Genomic DNA, 22,419 nt, shown 5'->3' with positions numbered 1-22,419 from the left:
GCTAAGAATTAAACCCAGACTTCCGATCATGGCGCCACGCACGTCACCTTCTCCCTCTTCGCCTAGCAAAATCCCACCCAAGTCGACCAGATCCTGCAGGAGTGTGTAGAAGCTGCAGAGCGGGGGGAGAATTCCCTTGCACAATCCTGGTAGCTTGGGGTTTTGCAATTCAAAAAACCCTGCTAAATAGATCCGAGCCAGATTCAAAGGAGGCTTAGATACCAGCAAGACCTGCTCTTTCCCTTGGGTGCGTAGACTCGATCCCACTCTTTACCCTGAGAGGCTACTCTTTACCCTGAGAGGCTACTCCTCACCGCAAATTTCCTTTCAAATGCCTTAGGGGCTTCCAAGGCTCCCAGCCTTTGTGAATAAAGGCCCACCCTCGAAGTGGAAACCTCGCTGCATAAGAAATATGCACAGACAGCAGGACAGCGAACAGAATTGCAAAAGAACGAGTTCTTTCTAGCTTTGCATCTTTTCGAATGTTCAATATTCCTGTTAGCCAAGAAGGGTTCCGGTTATGGGTACTTGAGGGAAGCAGGCCACCGATTAGAGCAAAAAACATCAATACAGGGGTGGTCTTTCCAATTCCGGCTTTTGTTTGAATCAGTGAGGGTAGCCCGAGGAGGCCAAAGTCTCTGGTTCTGGGAAAGGCGGGTCCGTCCCGATTCTTTTAGCTGCGGAGAGGCAGGCGCCGGCCCCAAGAAACAAAGGGGGTAGTTCTGCCCCTCCAGGCTTTTACTCCAGGAGTCCCAGAGGAGTCAGAGGCTAAATCACAGAGCTCGGAAGAGTTTGCCAAAGGTTGGACAACAGACGCGGCTGCCCTCTCTTAAGCACACAAATCCCACGCGTGCCCGTCTAGAAGGTATGTGAGCGTCAAGGAGAAAGGCCATTGCTGCCCATCGCGGGCGGCCAGCCCCGCCCTACTCTCGGTGGCTGGGGGGAGAATCGCAGCGCGAGAGCCCGGGAGTCAGCCTCAGCAAGCCCGGGAGCGAGGGGCGGAGACGGGCGGGGCCGCGAGAGCGCAGGCGCAGTGCGGGCCTTGTCGCGCCGCCGCCGCCGCCGCTGCTGCCGCCGCCCGCGCTGCACCACAGGCCCGAGACAGACAGGGCCGGGAAGAGCTGGAGACTGAGGAGGAGGCGGAGGCGGTGGCGGAGGCGGGGCGACTCCGGTGACCGGGAGCGCCGCAGACTGGCAGCTGCGGCGACTCCCCCCTTTGTGTCTGGTCTGCTCGGAGCCTCTGGAAGTGCTTCCCGGAGGGGCGCGGGGTGTTTCGCCGCCTCCCTAGCCACCTACATCCGCCCTCCCGCCGCCCCCCGCCCTCGGCCCGCGACACCCGAGCTCCGCCCGGAGCCTAGAGCTGCGGGAAAAGGAGGCGGCGGCGGCGGCGGCTTCCTCTGGGGAGGGGGTTGTGATTCGCTCACAGGAGCCCTTGAAGGGAGAAGACGAAGCTTTTACGGTGGAATTTACCTCAGGCAAGATGGAGCGGCAGCAATAAAAAAGAGAAAGAGCGAGGAGCGCACCCGGGAGAGCTAGAAAGGGTAGTCTGCCGACCCCTCCCCTCCCCCGCTTCCCACCGCCTCTCAGCCCTCCGGCCGGGACCTGCCCAACCCTCGCAGGATTGTTCCGCGAAGGCGTGAAGGCGGTGGGTTTGTCCATGGAGGCAGGCACCTTTTTCGATCCAGTCAAGGAGGAGGATTTGCTGTGCTCAAGATCGGAGTAAGGGAAGCACCGAAGCGAAAGTTAAAAGGATTCTTGCCCTCCCGGACCACAGGCGATGCGCCTCGGGTCGCCGGGCGCCGCCGCCGGCCGTCCGGCTTCTCCCTTCCCGGCAGTCGGGAACTTGTTCTGATCCTCGGCGCCCCTCGAATGCCCGCTGCCCACTCTTCGGCACCCTGGATATGTTTTCTCCCAGACCTGGATATTTCTTCGATATCGTGAAACTACGGGGGAAATAACTGCGGGGCTTTTTTTTTTTTTTTTTCTCGTCTCCGTGCTTCTCCCCACGGACATGCCTTCAGTTTGGGGCGCCAAGGCACCCAGTCCTGGGCGAATGAACACCCCCAGCCGCGAGTGAGAGAAATGAAGGGAATTTGTGCAGCGGAATGAAAACTCTGCCGCTCGGTCCTCTCATCTGCCATTTGTCCTTTCAAACTGCATTGTAATACGGGCCGGAGAAGTCCGACGAGAGCGAGGACTAGCCTCCCGGCCGCGTTTCTCCGCCCGTATTCACTTTCCGTCTTTCTTTTTCTCTGCTCTCCTCGGCTGACCTAGGGATGACTTCGTCGCCGCGGCGGCCCCGGCGGGTGCCCTCGCTGCTGTGGACCGTCCTGCTGGTCAGCGCTGCGGCCGGTGAGTCGCCCCGGGTGGCGCGTCCGGGCCACTTCCCTGCGGCTGGCGGGGTGGGAGCCCGCAGAGGCCGAGGCCTGCGCTCGCCCTTCTCCGCGCGTCCCCTGATCGGCCCGGACCTGCGCCTTTCCCGGTCCTCCCGGAGAGCTAACCTTTCACGTTTTCATGGAGTTTCAAATCCCCACACCTCGTATTCCCCACCCCCCACTCCCCCCACCGGGGCGGGGGGGAAGAAAGACACGTAGGGTGTGGTATCTTGACATTTTTAGCTGTGAGGTAATGCAGGGATTAAAAATAATATTTTAATCACCAGTGAACAGTGCCTATTAGGAGATCTTTGGGAACAGACCTGTAGATTTTTTTTTTTTTTTTAATATAAAGAAGCAGAATTGGCTGTAAGTAGAAAGGACATCCACTGTAGAACACACACTTGAAGCTTATTTTTAGATGTAGATCACTCTTTGAGAATCCCTGGTACTTTGATTATTCCAAAAAATGTTGAGGAAGGCAGATCTGAGAGATTCTTAATACATTGTATACTACTGTTAATCGTTATTACCATTATTTTGTTTTGACGTATATTAATAATTTTCATTTTTTCAATCTGGACACATATTTTGTATACTTTTGAAATTACTTTTGGGCTTAGAAGTGTTTTCGGTAAGTTTTCATTTAGTCATCTGGCTTTCTATTGGCTTTCCTGTCATTGAGGCAACTTTGACCTCACATCAAGACTTCTAGGAGATTTGAGTCCTGAAAGTCTTTTGACATTTTACTGAAGCTTAAAGGGAAGCTTCAGTAAATATCCTTTCTTTAGGATATTTTGTTCTTTAGTTCTCAGACACCTTTAGGAAAAAACCTCGTTTTATTTGCAATTACTTTTCAAGCAGTCTTTTGGTGATTTGCTTTTAGAAATTTTAGGGAGTGAATTATGCATGTAATTCTTAAATTGGGTTTAGGATGGCCAGATAGATTATACATTTAGAAATGAATAGAGGACAACAACGCCTTTCCAGTTATTTTTTCTTAATAAGTATAATTTTCACATTCAATAAAATTCTCAATGCTGTGATAGATTCGGAGATTGCATATTTCCATTTAAAAACTGCATATTTTCACATTCAGTAAATTTCTCATTTCTTGTGTTAGATATGGAGATTTCATATTTCCATTTGGAAAACACTGAAAAAAATTTTGAACTTTTGTGCTTTTGATATTGTTGATTGATGTCTATTATGTTTATGATAGTTGTGTTAAAATGAGATGAACTGAATTTATTTTAACACTGATATTTTAATGTTACTAATCATCACAATTCCTTTTGGGGAAAAGTGAATGATTTTTCTCTAGATTACTTTATATTGTGTTACCTCTTTAAATTCTCTAGTAATAAGCCATGTGATTGGTCCCTGTAAAATAAGAGGACAGTAAAAGGCTTTAAGTTTAAGCAGTCATTCTAAGAGCAGAAATCTCAGAGCATACACTTTTCAGTGTCGGTTATTCTTGACTTTTGTACAACTCAGATTCTAATTTATAGTTGACAAAATTATTATTTTGTGATTAGAACTGGTAAAAGTAAGAGAAAGATCAATTGACTTAAAAAAATGTGATTTGTTTTGTAAATGAAATATTAGAATAATGGTCCTTAAAAGGGATAGATTAATCACTCTTTAAAAGTGATTTTAGTCATCTTTTTTCCTTCAGTATTACTAATTACCAGATGCTAAAATTTGTGAAGTTGGATTTCAGATCTGTAACAATAATAGTAACAACAGTATTTACTGGGTGCTAGCTATGTGCCAGGAACTGTTCTAGTAGCCTTACATGTAATTTCGCTTTTGATCCCCATGACTGTTCTTTACTCCAGGTTCAGTTATGCTCCTTTTATAGAGAGTGAAGTACTCTGTTCATCCCCATGGACTTTAGCCCACCGGGCTCCTCTGTCCATGGAATTCTCCAGGAAAGAAGACTGGAGTGGGTTGCCATGTCCTTCTCCAGGGGATCTTCCCCACCCAGGGATTGAACCGGGGTCTCCTGCGTTGCAGGCAGATTCTTTACCATCTGAGCCACTTGGGAAGCCCCGAGTGAAGTACAGAGAATTTAAATAACTCACCACACAGTAAATTGAGCTAAAATTACAACCTGCACCTACCATGTTACCTACCATATTAATGAAGGCAACAACTTCTCAGTCTAATTGGGAACATGAAATAGAGTTAGTGTCTTCAGATTAACCTTTGAAAAGAAGCCGGGACTCTTGACACGATCTTAGTACAGCACTTGTTATAAATGTCATGGTTCTAAATGTGTAAAACTTTGCCTAATATTGGAGTGGTTAGTGCAGTTTCATTAAGTGTAAGGTAGCTAGAGAGGGCCTGTGTGAATTTGGGATGTACAGATGCAGTGATGTAACTAGACAGGTGCAAATGGTGCAGCTGAACAGGAAAATAACACTGGAAGATTGACATCACATCCCTCTGTGGGGTCATGGATAAATCCTATTTCTTTTGGGTCCCTCTTTCCCACTTATTCTATCTAGTTCTTGGATCCTTAATTCTAAGAACAGTTAGTATGCGGAAATTAGAATTTATAGAAAATACATGCTTGTTTGGTTTGTAAATGAAGTTTTAATTTTAATAAAAGGGTGTGATATAATGCAGTACTTATTTAAGAGTCAGCTTCTGTTAAAAAATTTTTTTTATTTAAGTTGCTAAGCTGTTCATTTAGGTTGTAATGATTACAAATAACAGATCTGACCCTGTGTCCTTCTCCACCATATGAGGAACCAGACTCAGCTACTCTTTTTTCCTCCAGTCTTTGTACTTGTTTTCATCCTTCTTGTCCTTCCTGCCATCTTTGTTGGCCTCGGAGGCCAGGGAGTCCATGGTATTTCGAATGGTCTCATTTTTGGGATCCAAACCTGGAAGGTTCTCCAGGACCCAAAGGAGTTCAGGAGTCCTACATCCTTTCTTAATCCTCTTCTCCTTGTCTGGCTCAGTTGTGTCCATGGCTCAGTTGGCACCCATGTTAGCTGATTCTGCCTCATCGGTGTCAGCTGATTATTCCTGCATTTGAAATAGTTCACTTGACTAGGTTTCAGTTTTACATACATCTCTTCAGCAACACACACGTTGTCTACAAAAGCTATCATGGCATGTGGATTGTGGTGGTGGTGGTATTGTTGGAGTGGGTGTTGGTGTGTGTGTGTGTAAAATGTGGGGCAAGAGATGTTTATTCCAGCTTTACTACATTAAAGGCCAACTTTCCTAACCGTGAAAGATGATGGGTAAGTTTTAATTATAAAAGGTACAGTTAATTTTATAACTGGCCATATCACTTTAAAAAAAAAATAGAAGTATAGTTGACTTACAGTGTTATGTTAATTTCTGATGTAGAGCAAAGTAATTCAGTTGTACATATTTCATATTCTTTCCCATTATGCTTTATTATAGAATATTGAATATAGTTCCCTGTGCTATACAGTTGGACCTTGTTGCTTATATATTATATATATAGTTGTTTGTATCTGCTAATCCCAAACTCCTAATTTATCTCTCCCTCACTCACTGCCTTTCTCTTTGGTTCTCTAAGTCTATCAATCTGTTTCTGTTTAGTAAATAAATTCATTTGTATCCTATTTTAGGGTCCACATACAAGTGATATCATGTGGTATTTGTCTTTCTCTTTCTGACTTAAACTTCATTTAGTATGATAATCTCTAGGTCCATCCATGTTGCTGCAAATGGCATTATTTCATTCTATTACCAAGTAGTATTCCATTTGTATATATACCACGTCTTCTTTATCTATTAGTTTGTTGATGGACATTTAGGTTACTTCCATGTCTTGGCTATTGTAAATAGTGCTATGATCATTGGGGTGCTTATATCTTTTCAAATTATAGTTTTCTCTGTATATATGCCCAGGACTGGAATTGCTGGATCATATGGCAACTCTAGTTTTTTAAGGAACCGCCATATTGCTTTCATTAGTGGCTGCACCAATTTATATTCCCACCAGCAGTATAGGAGAGTTCCCTTTTCTCCACACGCTTTCTAACATTTATTTTTTATGTTCTTTTTAGTGATGGCCATTTTGACTGGTGTGAGATGATACCTCACTGTAGCTTTTGATTTGCATTTCTCTAGTAATTAGTAAAGTTGAACATCTTTTAATGTGCCTATTGGCCATCTGTATATTTGTTTAGGTCTTCTGCCCATTTTTGATTTTTGTTGTTGTTGTTGTTATTGAGTTACATGAACTGTTTATATATTTTGAAAATTAAGTCCTTATTGGTCATATTATTTGCAGATATTTTCTTCCAGTTCTTAGTTTGTCTTTTTATTTTGTTGATGGTTTCCTTTGCTGTACAAAAGCTTCTAAGTTTGATTAGATCCCATTTTTACTTTTATTTATTTATTTTTTGGCCACAACATGTAGGATCTTAATTCCCTGACTGGGGATTGAACCCAACCAGGGATTGAACCCACATGCCCTAGAGTAGAAGTGTAGAGTCTTAACTGCTAGTTTACCAGGGAAGTCCCTATTTTTGTTTTTATTTCTGTTGCCTTGGGAGACTGACCTAAGAAAGCGTTGTTAGGATTTATGTCAGAGAATGTTTTGTGCATGTTCTCTTCTTGGAATTTTATGGTGTCATGTCTTACATTTATGTCTTTAAGCTATTTTGAGGTTATTTTTGTGTAGTGTGAAGGAGTGTTCTAACTGCATTGGTTTACATTCAGTTGTCTAGCTTTCCTAGCACCACTTGCTGAAGAGACTCTTTTTCTCTGTTGTATATTCTTGCCTCCTTTCTCAGAGATTAATGACTATAGGTTTGTGGGTTTATTTCTGGGCTCTCCTTCTGTTCCATTGATCTATATGTCTGTTTTTGTGCCAGTACCATGCTGTTTTAATTACTGTAGCTTTGTAGTATTGTTTGAAGTCTGGGAAGGTTATGCCTCCATTTTTTTCTTTTTCTTCAGGATTACTTTGGCAATTCTGGGTCTTTTATTGTTCCTTATAAATTTTAGGATTATTCTTTTTAGTTCTGTGAAAATTATCTTGGGTAATTTGATAGGGATCTCATTAAGTCTGTAGATTGCTTTAGGGTAGTGGCCATACCACTGATTTTGGTGCTTACTCATGTATTGCCTTGCTTTTGGCAATTAGTTTTGTGTATTTGTCTTGTCCTCCTAGGGCTTCCCTTGTGGCTCAGCTGGTAAAGAATCTGCCTGCAATGCGGGAGACCTGGGTTCAATCCCTGGGTTGGGAAGATCCTCTAGATAAGGGAAAGGCTACCCACTACAGTATTCTGTCCTGGAGAATTCCATGGACTAGTCCATGGGATTGCAGAGTCCGACATGACTGAGCAACTTTGACTTCACTTCACTTCACTTGTCCTCCTAATTGATAATTACCTCTAGAAGACAGGGTTCATATCTTAAATTGTTTTGTAATATAGCATTTTGCTAGGCACATACAAGAATTTAAGAGTTACTAAATGAATTAATAATAAAAAAGAATTCTAAAATTGCTCAAGTACAGCAGATTATGTATTAGTAACATATTCTTTCTTTGTCTCAGGCCTTTTAACTACAAAATAGTTTAAATGATATACTAGGAAGAGTACTGTCTTGAGTTAAGGAGACTTGCATTCTGTGTGATTCTGGATAAATAGACTATTTAACATAGTATTCTTAGTTGCAGTATTATGGAATTGGACAAGATTATATTTGAAATGCAGATTCCTGGACACCAACCCAGACCCACTTAATATTGAATGGCATTGAGTTTTAAGAATCTGCATTTTAAACAGATTTCCCCCAAGTAAAATTTATGTACCTTAAAAGTTTGAGAACTACTGGATCTAAGATTATTTTCTGAGATTTTACTTTATTTATTTTCTTACTTTTTGTGCCAGTTGTAACCTATTCTGGACCTTCTAATCAGTCAGTACTGATAACCAAACTTTTCTTATTTTTATGCTCTCAGTAACTACCCAAAACCTTTTTCTTAAAATTTGCACAATTTTTTTTATTGATTATTTTTAGTCCTAATGTTCTTGCCTGGAGAATCCACGGATGGAGGAGCTTGGTAGGCTGCAGTCCATGGGGTCGCACAGAGTCAGACATGACTGTAGTGACTTAGCAGCAGCAGCAGTCTTAAGGATGATATGTTATTTAATTAAGTGTTTTACTCACCTCGTATTATATTATGTTTATTTAGTTTGTACTTTTATTTGGGCCGTTTTCCTTTTCCTTCTGCCAAAAAGGAAGAAATAAGTGGTTTTTTTCCTAGTAAATTTAGGTGAGAACTGTTGATGAAGTTTAGAAAAAAGAACTAGTGCTAAGCTAAACTAGAATATATTAATATAACATTGTTTGGTTTCAGTTACAAATTAGTAATACATGGAGACCTTCAGGTGGATAAATTGCATATATTAAATTTCTGTCTACCAGAGAAGAAATATTTGATTGATATCTTCTGGAAGAAAATAAGTATAGGTGAATATGAAGAAAATGAATATAGTATCTAGAAATTCATGAGATTTGACCGTCTTGCATAGCACTTACACATGCCAAAGAGACTCATGTTATCAAAGTATTTCCCCCTCTTAGTTAAATAATCTAAATAGTTTTTAATTGCTTTCTAAAAGGTGACTTTGGTAGACATTTGAGTGCAATAGACTTAACTTTGTTTTTTTTGAACTTTTGTTTGGTCTGTGAGATGGATATGACAGCTAAGATTACAACAAAACATATATATGTAGTCTATGTAAGGTTAGAAATAAGCCTGTAAATAAATGATATGAACATTTTGGAATACATTACCTCATCAGGAATACTAGAACACAACATTTATTGCTTGCTCTTAATTGCAATACAGTAATTGTTTGACTGGAAGTGTTTTGTGTTAGACCCAGTTTCTATTACAATATGCACTCATGGGAGCAGCTGGAAAGGTATGGGGACATTAATAGGACAGATACAGGACTTTCGGAAGGAGAACTAAAGTGTCCAGCTAACAAATATTTATTAGTGCTTCCTTTGTGCATAGTTCTTTTCTAAATGTTGGTGGAGTCAAAAATAAGAAACGCTGCTTCCCTTCTCCCAACTGTCTCATGCCATAACCTGTATCACTTTATGAAAGGGAATTCAATCCCATGCTGTTGTAAGCATGGGTAGGTATTTCGCTATCTTGTAAACCCTTTAGCGTTGTATTATTTTCTCCCTCTGCCTGTCTTTCAGGATGAGAAATTCCTGTAGATATTCTCCAATATAGGAGAAGAGACTGTGTTCTTGTGTGTCTTCTAGCTGATCCACACTTCTTAATTTTTTTTGGTGAGTTTGCACTCTGCAAAATCTTAGCTTCCCAACCACTGAAAACTTGGAATCCTAGCCTCTGGACCACCAGAGAACTCTCCTTTTATATCTATCTTCTCTGTTAATCTTAAAGAAAGAGCAGTGAACACTTCTTGATTTCCCTATCCTTAACTCTTTACTTGACCTCCTGACCCCACACTGTATGTTAGGTGAGCAGTGACTTCCTAATTGCCAAATCCAGTCACTTTTCAGTCTTGTTCTCTTTGACTTTTCTACTGAATTTGGTAGTTTGATCACTCTTTGCTTACAGCTCTCCTCTTTTGACTAGTGACTTTCCTTTTCCTCTATTCTATATCTTCTCCATCTTCACTTCCCCTTCTAAATGGTTGTGAGTGTGTGTGTGTGTTTTAAATCTCCCTTAGATTGTTTTGAGTATACTTTTCTGTTATTGCTACTTCTGTCCCTTGTTGATTTTCTCTTATTGCTCCTCCTCTCCCAGGCTTTAATTATCCTTGAAAAGAGATGATTTCTAAGTTAAATAGGCAACCAGAATTGGAAACTAGAAAGACTTGAATTCCTTCTTAGTGGTATTCTTGACTGTTCACTTTGTTTTATTTATTTATTTGGCTGCACCAGGTCTTAGTTGTGGCATACTCGATCTCCAGTGTTCATTACAGCATGCAGGATCTTTAATTTCGACATGCGAACTCTTTAATTGCGGCATGTGGGATCTAGGTCCCTGATCAGGGATCAGACTTGGACCTCCTGCATTGGGTGTATGGAGTCTTAGCCACTGGACCACCAGGGTAGTCCCTGGCTGTACTTTGGCACAGCACCTCTTTTTGGTCTCAGTATCCTCACTTGTGGGGGCTTCCCTGGTGGCTCAGATGGTAAAGAATCTGCTTCTAACGCAGGAGACCTGGGTTCAATCCCTAGGTCGGGATGATCCCCTGAAGAAGGGAATGGCTACACTCTCCAGTATTCTTACCTGGAGAAATCCATGAATAGAGAAGTCTGGCGGGCTATAGTCCATGGGGTCACAGTGTCTGCAGAACTGAGGGACTAACACTTTCACTTTCATCCTCACTTGTAAAGTGAGGAGGTTGGCCTCCTACTTATAACACTTTTGCTTATGATATGAGAAAAGCCAGTGTTATGCTTGGTTACTAGTAAGTGTGTAGCACTTTGAATGGTACATTTGGTTATTATGGAGTATATGGTACTTTTAGGTTAGGGGAAACTGGAGTATTCTGAAATTGTGCAGGTACTACTTTGAAGAAAATATAAAATTTTTTGCAGATGCATTTAATGTCTTGACTGTGTTGAAGTAGGACCACAAAAGTGGTGTAAAGAAGATCTCTTTAGGGAATTTATTGGTGGTCCGGTGGTTAGGACTCTGCCTTAAAAGCTGAGGGCAGGGGTTCAATCTCTTGTCTAGGGACTAAGATCCCACAAGCTGTGTGGCACCAAAAAAAAGTCTATAACTAGAGAGTGCTTTTTATTTATTTTTTGGCTGCACTGGGTTTTTGCTACTGCACGCATTTGTCTAGTTGCAGGTGTGTGGTGTGGTCTTCGCATGGTGGTGGCTTCTCTTGTTGTGGAGGACAGGCCTTGGGGCGAGCCGGCTTCAGTAGTTGTAGTTCTTGGGCTCAGTTGTTGCTACTCCTGAGTTCTAGAGCACAGACTCAGTAGTTGTGGTGCGTGGGCTTAGTTGCTTCGATGCTTGTGGGATCTTCCTGGACCAGGGATCAAACCTGTGTCTCCTGCTTTGGCAGGTGGTTTTTTTTTTTACCAACGAGCCAGCAGGGAAGCTGCAAAGAGTGCTTTTTAAATAGTTGAAATCTTAGAATTTTAGAATTGGAAAAACCTTAGAGTAAAACTTTAAATAGGTAGAAGTTTAATTAAGAAGGTTAGACTTCTCTACAATCTTGAGTTTCATGTTAATTTTAAAATAAATTATGCCAAGGTCAATTTCAGCTCAGCCTTTACCCAGTTATCATACATGCTAAACTAGTGATAATGCCATTTTAATTTTAGGTTAGTAAGTTGTTTCTAACAGCTTTATTGGATATAATTCCTGAAACAGCTTTATTGGATATAATTCCTGTACCACATGATTCACCCATTTGATGTGTACAGTTCAGTTCTTTCTGGTGGTGGTGTTCAGTCACCCAGTCGTGTCCAACTCTTTGTGACCCCATGGACTGCAGCCCTCCAGGCGCCTCTGTCCCTCACCATCTCCTGACGTTTGCCCAAGTTCATGTCCATTGCATTGGTGGTGCCATCCAGCCCTCTCATCCTCTGACGCCTTCTCTTCCTTCTGCCCTCAATCATTCCCAGCATCAACTTTGGGTATATTGTGTTATTAACTATACAAATTGTGGTTAAAAAAAAATATATATATATATAAAATATATATATATATAAAACAAGATTTGCCATTTCCACCATTTTCAGCTGTACAATTTAGTGGTATTATATTCAGAGTATGTACAGCTATCACCAAAACATTTTCATCACCCCAAACAGAAACTCTGTTACCATTAAGCAATAGTTCCCAATTCCCTCCTCCTCCCAGCCCCTGGTAACCTCTAATCTATTTTCTGTCTCTGCGATTTTTGCCTACTCTAGATATTTCATGTAAGTGGAATCATACAATATTTGTCCTTTTGTTACTGGCTCATTTTGCTTAGCATAATGTTTTCAGGGTTTATACTTGTTGCAGAATGTGTCAGAATTCCATTGCATTTTAAGGCTGAAACACATTTCATTGTATGTGTTCATTCATCTGTTGATAAACTTGACTTGTTTTCACCTTTTGGCTGTTGATGGGCAACGAATGCAGTGAATACTGGTGAACAAGTATATGTTCTAGTCCCTGCTTTCAATACCTGTGCGTGTGTGTGTGTATATATATATATATAGTGGTATAGTCGCCAAGTCGTGTCTGACTCTTGCAACCCCATGGACTATAGCCCACTGGACTCCTCTGTCCATGGGATTCTCCAGGCAAAAATACTGGAGTGGGTTGCCATTTCCTTCTCCAGGGGATCTTCCTGTCCCAGGAATCAAACCTGGGTTTCCTGCATTGCAGGCAGACTCTTTAGCGACTGAGCTATGAAGGAAGCCCCTATGCAAAATACCTGTGGGTATAATTGTTAGATCAAACGGTAATTCTGTGTTTAGTTTTTTGAGGAACTGCCAAACTTTTTTTCACAGTGGCTCTACCATTTTACCAGCAGTGTACAAGTGTTCTGCCTTTTCCACATCCTTGCCAATCTTTTTTTTTTTTCATTATAACCATCCTAATGTGTGTGAAGTGTTGTCTCATTGTAGTTTTGATTTCCATTTCCCTTATGATAAATGATGTTGAGCATCTTTTCATGTGCCTGTTGACCATTTGTATATCTCCTGTGGAGGAATATCTATTCAAATTCTTTGTCCACTATTTTTAAAGAATTACTTTTCTTTTTTTTTTTTGCTGTGCTGTGTGGCTTGTGGGATCTTAGTTCCCCAACCAGGGATTGAACTTGGGCCACAGCAGTGAAAGCACTGAGTCCTAATCATTTGACCCCCAGAGAATTCACTAAAATTGTAGTTTCATTGAGATATAGTTGACATTTAACAGCTTGTAAGTTTAAGGTGTATGACATGTTGATTTGATACATTTATATATTGCAGTGTGATTTCCACTGTAGATTTAGCTAACACCTATTTCTTTGTGTGTGTTTGTGGTGGGAACAATTAGGACCTAGTCTCTTAGCAACTTTGAAGTTTTTAATATTTAATTGTCTAAATTCACTATGATATGCATTACATTTCCAGGAATACGTTATGAACTGATTGCCTGAGTTGGTACTCTTAGGCATTTGCCCATTCTTTAATCATGTTTGTCTTTGTTGTCAAGTGGTAGGTGTTCTTTATATATTCCCATTCCTTATCAGATAGATGATTTTCAAATGCTATGGACTGCATGTTCTCCTTCAAATTCATATGTTAAAATCAACCCCCAAGGTGATAATATTAAATGGTGAGGCCTTTGGGAGGTGATCAGGTCATGAACAGTGTGGCTTCATGAATGGGATCAGTATCCTTATGAAAGAGAATCCAGAGAGAAAGCATCTTGCATTGGTCTGTATGTCTCTCTTTTTGCCAGTGCCATACTGTTTTGATTACTGTAAATTTATGGTAGGTTTTAAAATTGGGGAGTGTAAGTTGTCCAACTTCATTCTTTTTTTATTTTTTAGAAACATTACTTATTTATTTATGGCTGTGCTGGGTCTTCGTTGCTGTACATGGGCTTTCTCTTAGTTGTGGTGAGTGGGCTTCTCACTGAGGTGGCTTCTCCTGTTGGAGAGCATGGGCTCTAAAACTTGAGCAGGCTTCAGTAGTTGTGATGCATGGGCTTAGTTGCTCAGCTGCGTGTGGAATCTTCCCAGCAGGAATCGAACTCAAGTCCTCTGCATGGCAGGTGGGTTCTTATCCACTGTATCACCAGGGAAGTCCTTTTCGGTGTCTTTTGCACTTTTTGAATTTTGGCGCATTACCCATTAACTAATATGAAATTACAAGTTAAGAAAAATTTAAATACTTATATTTTTCTTATTACCAAAACTGTGTAGAGGGGGAAATTAACTTTAAAGTGGAGAAAAATGCAAATGCTACCTCAGTTAATCAAGATAAATATCATCAGTGATTAGTCATGTTGATAGTACTGATGTGAGATGAGAGAATGGCACATTACTTCTGTGGTTTTCCTCCACAAAACCCATAGTCCTAGTTTAACTAACCAGGAGAAAAATATCACTCTTAAAATGTACAACAGTCTACGAAATACCTGACTAGCATTCCTTAAAACTACCAAGGTTATCAGAGGCAAGGTTATCAGAAGGTTGGAGAAAGTTTCTTTAGGTCCAGAGGAGCCTAAAGAAACATGATGACTGATTAAATAATGTGCTACTAACTATCCTGGAAGAGAAGAAGGACATTAGGGGAAACTAGTAAAATCCTGATAAAATGTGGAGTTTGGTTAATAGTAATGTAACGTTGGTTTCTTAGTTGTAACAAATATACCATATTAATAAAAGATACTAATAATAGTGGGGGCTGGGTGAGTGGTGTATAGAAAAACCTCTGTATATTTGCAGTTTTTCTGTAAAACAAAAGTTGTTCAAAAATAAGTTTATGAAAAAATAAGTTTATGAAAAATGTACATGCTTATTTCATACAAATACAATAAAGACAATTTTTAAATTCATAATCATGTTTACTTGAATATAAGAATCTTAATACTTTTAAAGCCCTTTTCCATACATAGATTTTAAAGTGATACTGTACCCTGTATACACAACACAAACACATAAAATTGTACCTTGAAACCTGCTTTTTCCTAAAACTTGTTGAATACATTCTCACTGACTTCATATATGTTGAATATTTTTCTCAGGGTGTATTCAAACTATAGTACATTTTATTTATACAAAGGGCAGTCCTTTCATCTTTAAATTAGGGGTCCAACATCCTGTTTCTTTGAAATATTATGCAATCTATTCAATAAATTCTTTTTTTTTTTTCTTTTTTGGCCACACCGTTCGGCATGTGGAATTCCCATACTGGGATCAAACCCATGCCCTCTGCATTGGGAGCATGGAGTCTTAACCACTGGGCCATCAAGGAAGTCCCAATAAATTCTTTTTAAAGAAATTCTATGTAAGGAACTGGTAAATATAAAGTACATTTTTCTACTATGGTATGATGTGACTTTAAGAGTCTATATGATATGTCAAATTACATAGCAATAAGATATAAGGGCAATTATTACCAAAAGAGATATAGAAAAGTTTACATACATACCTAGAGTCCTGTGTCCGACACTGTCCATTAACCTTGCCTTGACCATATTAAGAAACCCTGAAGGTGCATTGCATGGATTATCAAGCTGTAATGCAAAATTTGTATAATCTTTCTTACCTGAAATGTGTTGACTGTGGGCTTGATGAAGGAATTATGAAACATTTGGACTTCCCTGGTGGTACACTGGTTAAGAATCTGCCTGCCAGTGCAGGGGACACAGGTTCGATCCTTGCTCTGGGAAAATTCTACATGCTGGGGAACTAAGCCTGCGTGCCACAACTACTGAGCCTACATGCTCTGCAACAAGAGAAGCCACCACAGTGAGAAAGCCTGTGCGCTGTAACTAGAGAGCGGCCCCTGCTCACCACAATATGAAAAAGCTGGCTTGCAGCATCAAAGGCCTGGTGCAACCAAAAAAAAAAAAAGGGAATTATGGAACATGATAAAACTGTGATAGAGGCATTGGCTATAATAGTTTTAGATGGAATTGGATGTTTGGGGTAAATGAAAGGACTAGTGGACTGCCAGACGAGTCTTTTTTTTTTTTTTTTCACATGAATATTTCTTAAGCCTTTAATATATCCATTAAATGCCTTACATATTTACTGTGTTATCTCATCAGTCTCAAACTAGACTGATCACTACTATTATTTTCCTGATTTCATAGATGAGTAAATAAAGTCCTTTATACCTTCAAAGCACAGCATTAATATAATAGATACAGTGTTAGCCTGAAGGTATAAAATACTTGGAATATTTTAAGCATCTGAAAATCTTATTGGCATTTTAATAATTCAGAAATAATTGCCTTGACTAAACTGTTTCTTAGTTATGATTTATTTTATTATATGACAGCAGATATTTTAGGTTTTGGTTGTATAGCATTTAGATATTGGTGGATAATAAAAATTTTCATTGAAGAGTCTAAGTTTTTAAGTTTTGGAAAGGAAAACCAGTTAGATCAGAAGAATGATGATAAAATATTTGGTTGAGGATACATTTTCAGTGTTTCCATCTGTTGTTAGTGATTAGAACCCCTAGGGGCCAGTCTAGTGTGAAGAGTAACTTTTTATATCCAGTTACCACACAAAGGGCCATATTATGGTGACAAGAGAGGCAAGATTAAGAACAGTCAAATGATGTCAATACATGAATTTATTATTTTACTTATTGAAACACTTTTTGGTGGGAGATAATTTTCTGGGGTATTTAATTATTTGTTTCTTTAAACCGGTGTGTTACCTTGATGAAATTTTATCAAGAATGTTAAACTATGAATTCACTTTAGTCTTTAGCTACCCTGGTGGCTCAGATGGTAAAGAATCTGCCTGCAATGTGGGAGAACTAGGTTCAGTTCCTGGGGATCTGGAAGATCTCCTAGGGAAGGGAAGGGCAACCCACTCCAGTATTCTTTCCTGGAGAATTCCATGGACAGAGGAGTCTGGTGGGCTACCATCCATAGGGTCATAAAGAGTCGGATATGACTGAGTGACTTTCATTTTCACTTTAGCACCAACTTTTTCCACTTATCCAGCGCTCCTCTAGGAATTATTATTTTGTCCATTAGGTTTATGAGAAATTCAGTTTTACTGGTTCTTGCTAAGGCCTTTTAGGAGCAAGGCAATGCTCTTAGATATGTAGTAAGTCAGTTTAGATTTGTACACTAAGTAGCTAATAAGTTTCATACTTTACATCATCCTGTTAATGAAAATAGGTTAAATTCAGTAACTGAAAAAGATTAAATTCTAGTTATGGAATTGTATCAGTGGATAATTTAGGTTGTTATAAAATAGCAATGGTTATTTCTTGCTCATGCTACCTATCCATTGAAGACTGGCAGGGGTATTCTGCTCATCATTCAGGGATCTGGGTTGGTGGAGGGGCACCATCTTGAAAGTTGTTGGTTGCCAGAGGTAAAGTATAAGGTCTTTGTTGGCATTTAAATGTTCTGCCTAGAAGAGATTCACACCACTTCTACTTATACTACTTTCTTAACTTTTTAGCCTCATGGTCTCCCAACCTCTAGGAAATGTGATCTTTTCAAGTGTCTACAAAAGGAATTTGCGTAATAGTACATCAGATAGTGACTGTAGGAAGTAGTAAGATATACTTGTATTGACTTTGCTTTGTATTTTAATACTTGTTTTTGCTTCTGGACTTTGATTTTATTTCTTTAAAAGAATCTTTGTTTTTTAGAATTCTAAAGTTGTAACACAAAATCATTAAACATTTCTATAGGTAATAATAAAGTATAAAAAATAAAAAGATCCATTCCCTCTTTACTTTTTCTCTAATCCCATTCCCTTAATATAACTAGTGTTACTAGTTTGGTGTATTTCATACTTTTTTTGTATGTACTATAAATAAATATATGGATATAATGAGATTTTATTTTTTAAACAAAGGTAGAATCATTATGTACTGTATAACACAGATTTTTGTGATTATCATACAGGATAGTTCTAGAAGTAAAATCATTTGTTCAAAGCTTGTACATTTAAAAATTTTGATACCAACTTTCAAATTTCCTGTTAAAAGATGGTAGCAGTTTTCATTTCCACTAATGGTATATCAAATATACATTCTTATACTTTTTCCAACTATTTTACAATGTGAGTTTTAAAAAAATTTTTTTGCCAAAGCATTGTGTATGTTTGTTTGCAGTGCTTTCATTGTTAGTGAAGCCAAGCTTTATGTTTGAAAATTTTTATTGCAGTATGGTAAATTTACAATGTTGTGTTAGTTTCAAGTGGACAGCAAAGTGAATACATATATCCAGTCTTTTTTCTTTAAGATTCTTTTTCCATATTGGAAATTACAGAGTGTTTTTTTCCATATAGGAAATTACAGGGTATAGGCCTTTACAGAGTATTGAGTAGAGTTCTCTGTGCCATAAAGCAGGGTCTTATTAGTTATCTATTTTGTATGTAGTAGTATGTATACATCAGTCCCAATCTTCCAATTTATCTCCTCCCCTTATCCCCTGGTAACCATAAGTTTGTTTTCTGCACTCATGACTCTACTTCTGTTTTATAAAGAAGTTTATTTGTACCCTCTGGTTTTTTTAGACTCCACATTATACAATATCATATATTTCTGTGTCTGACTTCACTCAGTGTGACAATCTCCATCCATGTTGCTGCAACATGGCATTATTTTGTTCTTTTTTTATGGCTGAGGAATATTCCATTGTATATATGTACCACACCTTCTTTATCTATTCCTCTCTTGATGGACATTTAGGTTGCTTAAGCCAAGTTTCTTTTTGTATGCTTACTGGACAGTTATGTTTCTCTTGAATTATGTGTTCAGGTATCAGATTAATTTTTCTGATGATTTATTTCTTTTTCTTACTAGTTTTAGGGTGATATTAATATTAGAAAATGATTTTATGCAATTAGAACTGTTTATTTTTGCTTTTTGAGGTCTGGATTTGTGTTATCTTAGAAAAGCCTTTAATATATCCACAATTTCCAAAAATTTTATCTTATAGTAGGTGAGTCTGTAGTTGTTTTCTTTTTAATGTTTAGATAATTTAATCCACCTGGAACTGTTCTTTGTGTTGTACATTTATTAACTCAATAATGTGGTAGATATTCTGTATTATCCTCATTTACAGATGAGCAGTTTTAGGCACAGAAAAATTAAGAAACTTGCCCAAAGCAATATAGTTAACAAGTGATAGGGAGAATATAGACATGGACAACTCATACTCTTTTTTTTTTTTTTTTTTACTCACACTCTTAACTACTGCACTCTACTGCTGCTTATATAGGCAAATTGTCTTTTATTCGATGAATTCCAAGTAGAGAAAGTGTCTTGTTTGGGTAGTGAAGAGCATCATTAAGGGGCAGGTTATTTGGAATATATAAAATGTACTTCTGCTAACTTGTAGTAGATTTTTTTGCTTGTCCTGATAAATAGGTGACTAATATCAGTTGCTTACAATGCCTCAGCATTGGCACCCAGACATTTTAGCTCTCATTTAGCACTTTACCTATTACTTTAATTTAAAAGTTTCTAAGAACTCTAGTTGTTTGGGTTTCTAACTTAAAAGTTGAGGGAGCATCAAATAAGTAAAATATATGACTGATATCAACGGCTTTAAATGCCTCAGCATGAATATTCATTTAATGTGTTCTGAACGAGTTTGAGTTAGAACCTGTTCTTTGCAGTACCAAATACATTGTCTGGAAATACATTACACTAAGTGTAATACTTTTGTCATTCTAGTTTTCCATTCCAGTGGTCCTATTTCATAGGAGTGGTACAAATGGAGAAAAGAATAGTGGTAGAAAAATGTGAAGGGATAGGTCTGGGGGGAGTCTGAGGGAAGGGAGAAAACGTAATTTACTTAATTTCCTCTTAAGTAAGAGGAAATTGTCTTTCTCCACCCAAACTTCCCCAGCTTGGTCTTGCTTTTTATCTCTGAATTAGTATAGACTCCAAAGCAGCATACCGTTCTTTGTGTAAGCTCCTCTAGGTTTGTGAATTCAAATATTTTTAAACAGTAGCTATGATATTGGAAAGTTTGGGAGCAAAGAATTGTATTTGAAAAGATAATTTTGAACAATTAAATAAATGACTATCAGAAGGAAGTTAATACAGTCACGAGTACTAAAATTACTGTGTTTGTATTTATCATCTTGTCACTTAGGTGAACTGATTGCTGAAATCTTTTCAGCCCGTTGTACTTATTTAGGTCACTAATTATAGAATTTGTTGTTTAGAAGATTGCATGTAGTTAAGGTGTTTGGAGAGAGAGTCCTGTGAGATTCAACTGAGTCATATCCTCAGTAATTATCTTGAGAATTGTGTTGGAGAAGCAGTGAATTTCTGCAGCTTATGAATATTTCATTATTGTTAAAGGAACCTGTTGTGTAAGATTTACCTCCTCCCAAAAATGTGACATTAATAATGTAATACTTGAATAAAAAGAATTATATTGAGAGTAGCATCTCTCAGTGACCAAATGTGTGGTAAACATAGGTGTGAGACAACCGTAAGGAGCAGGGACAGAGGCTCAGAAAGGCCTAGTCAAGTGGGCTGGACTGTACAAAAAAGAGGAGGAGGGGGAAATTCAGCTATCTGAGTAGTCCTTTGTCATTCCTGTGGCCACTGAGTTTTATATTTGATTGATGGTCATCCTCCTAAGCCTCTGGTGGTGAAGTGTGATGAAGGCTGAGGTTATTTGGTGCATTATATTCTTATTCACCATTGGCCCACGTGCTGTACTGAGCTCTAGTCTTGAAATCTGGCTAATGGCTTACCATCCCTTGTGGGGAAAGGGTTGTAAAAGGAGTATAGATGGTTAAGGAGGTAACGATAAAAGTAGCAATCTAGAAGAGAGAGACATACATACGCAAGAGCTCACTGATACTGTTTAGGATTGTATTTCCCACGTACATTCCTCCTACTATTTTTATTCTTGACAGTTGGAGTTTTTGAGTTATCTAGCAACATTTGCTTTGATGACAGAATTTAAATCAGGTGAGAGGAAGCACTTAAAATGAAAAGCAAGTAGCAAAAGAAAGCAGAGGGTGTCATAAACCAATATAGGAAGAGAAGCCCCACTTTAATCATTTGGTAATGTATTATATGATAAATATTAAATAATTCATCAGAGATACTGTATGCTTGATTTTTTTTTTTTAAATAGATAGAACCACAGTATATCTCTTTGACTGGAGTGCCTTATAGTTTTCTTGAGCAAGAAATTTTTATTGATATTTTAAATCTTACTCTAGTGAGTAACACTTCCCTTAAAAAATACTGTTTCACTAAACCAAAGAACCTTTTTTAAAGTAATTTTTAAAATTTTAATTGAAGAGTAATTGCTGTACAGTACTGTGTTGGTTTCTACCAAATATCAACATGAATCAGCCATAAGTTTACCCATGTCCCCTCTCATTTAAACATCCGTCCCACCCCGTCCCCATCATACCTTTCCAGTAAACCTAAGAACTTTTGATCTGTAATTTTATGTAAGCAGGTAACAGTGGTAAGAAAAAATGATTTTCTGGTTTCAATGTTTTATGATGACATTTCTGTAGAGAAAAGCACTGATAATTTAAATTCAAAATTCTTCGTATTACATCTTTAGAGATTTTTCTTTTCATTATTTTTGGGGAAATGTTTCGTTTAGCTCTTTTCTAATTACATGTGAAAAGAAAAAACTGGTGCTAAAATAAAAGGGCTGTATGTGAAGCAAATTATATGCTGTAATGTACCCAGTGTTGCCAAGGAGGCCATTTAGCTATCCAGGGAGGCAACTCAGCCTAGTGCTGTGCTTTTCTATAGGGAAACTGTTAAAATAGGTTTGAAGACATCATAAGCTTAAGGAGAAGGCAAGTTTGAAACACTCCTGAAATGAACTAAGATCAAAGACTTACCTGCTGAGTTTTGAATATTCTTATGGTTTTCCTATATCTTCTGGCCTTTGAGCACTGTTTAGAAGTGTTGAAAGGAGATATTGAGCAAAATATGTAGGAGAGCTTACATTCTGTAATCTAGTTTTTACCTGTTATATTTATGAAGATTAAGTTAGGTTAAGAGACCATGAACAAGGCGTCTAGATTTCTGCCTCTAATGGCACTTGCTTGTCCAGAAGATAGATCATAAGTAAGTAGTAAATATGTAAATGCCCAAGGCAGAGATTATGGTGAATGTCATCAGGGCTGTATTTAAAGGGTTAAGGTGGTTAATGAAGCCTTCCATACAAGATAACTTCTGAAGAATTAAAATGAGTCAAATTTGTGAATAATTGCCAGAAGAAGATCAAAAAGTCCAAAGGCTGGAAGGTGGGAAAGAGCTTGGTATTTTACAACCAAAAAGGAAACTGATGTGGCCTAGAGTATGGTAACTAGGGAGAGAGATCAATGACAAGGGGTTAGAT

General features: G+C 38.7%; 1 protein-coding gene across 1 annotated transcript in view; it reads left to right on the top strand.

Moving 5' to 3' along the window:
- Positions 1–1,179: 1,179 nt before the first annotated feature.
- Positions 1,180–22,419, top strand: part of BMPR2 (bone morphogenetic protein receptor type 2) — a 151,743-nt gene continuing 130,503 nt past the window's right edge. Inside the window, exon 1 of the mRNA XM_005904256.3 lies at positions 1,180–2,352. Coding sequence (XP_005904318.2) covers positions 2,277–2,352 — 76 coding nt within the window. The 5' untranslated portion in view covers positions 1,180–2,276. The remainder of the gene's footprint in view (positions 2,353–22,419) is intronic.

Source organism: Bos mutus, chromosome 2 (assembly GCF_027580195.1).
Source record: "Bos mutus isolate GX-2022 chromosome 2, NWIPB_WYAK_1.1, whole genome shotgun sequence".
Lineage (NCBI taxonomy): Eukaryota > Metazoa > Chordata > Mammalia > Artiodactyla > Bovidae > Bos > Bos mutus.
The sequence above is the reverse complement of the archived record's forward strand: the minus strand, read 5'-3'. Positions and strand labels throughout refer to the sequence as shown.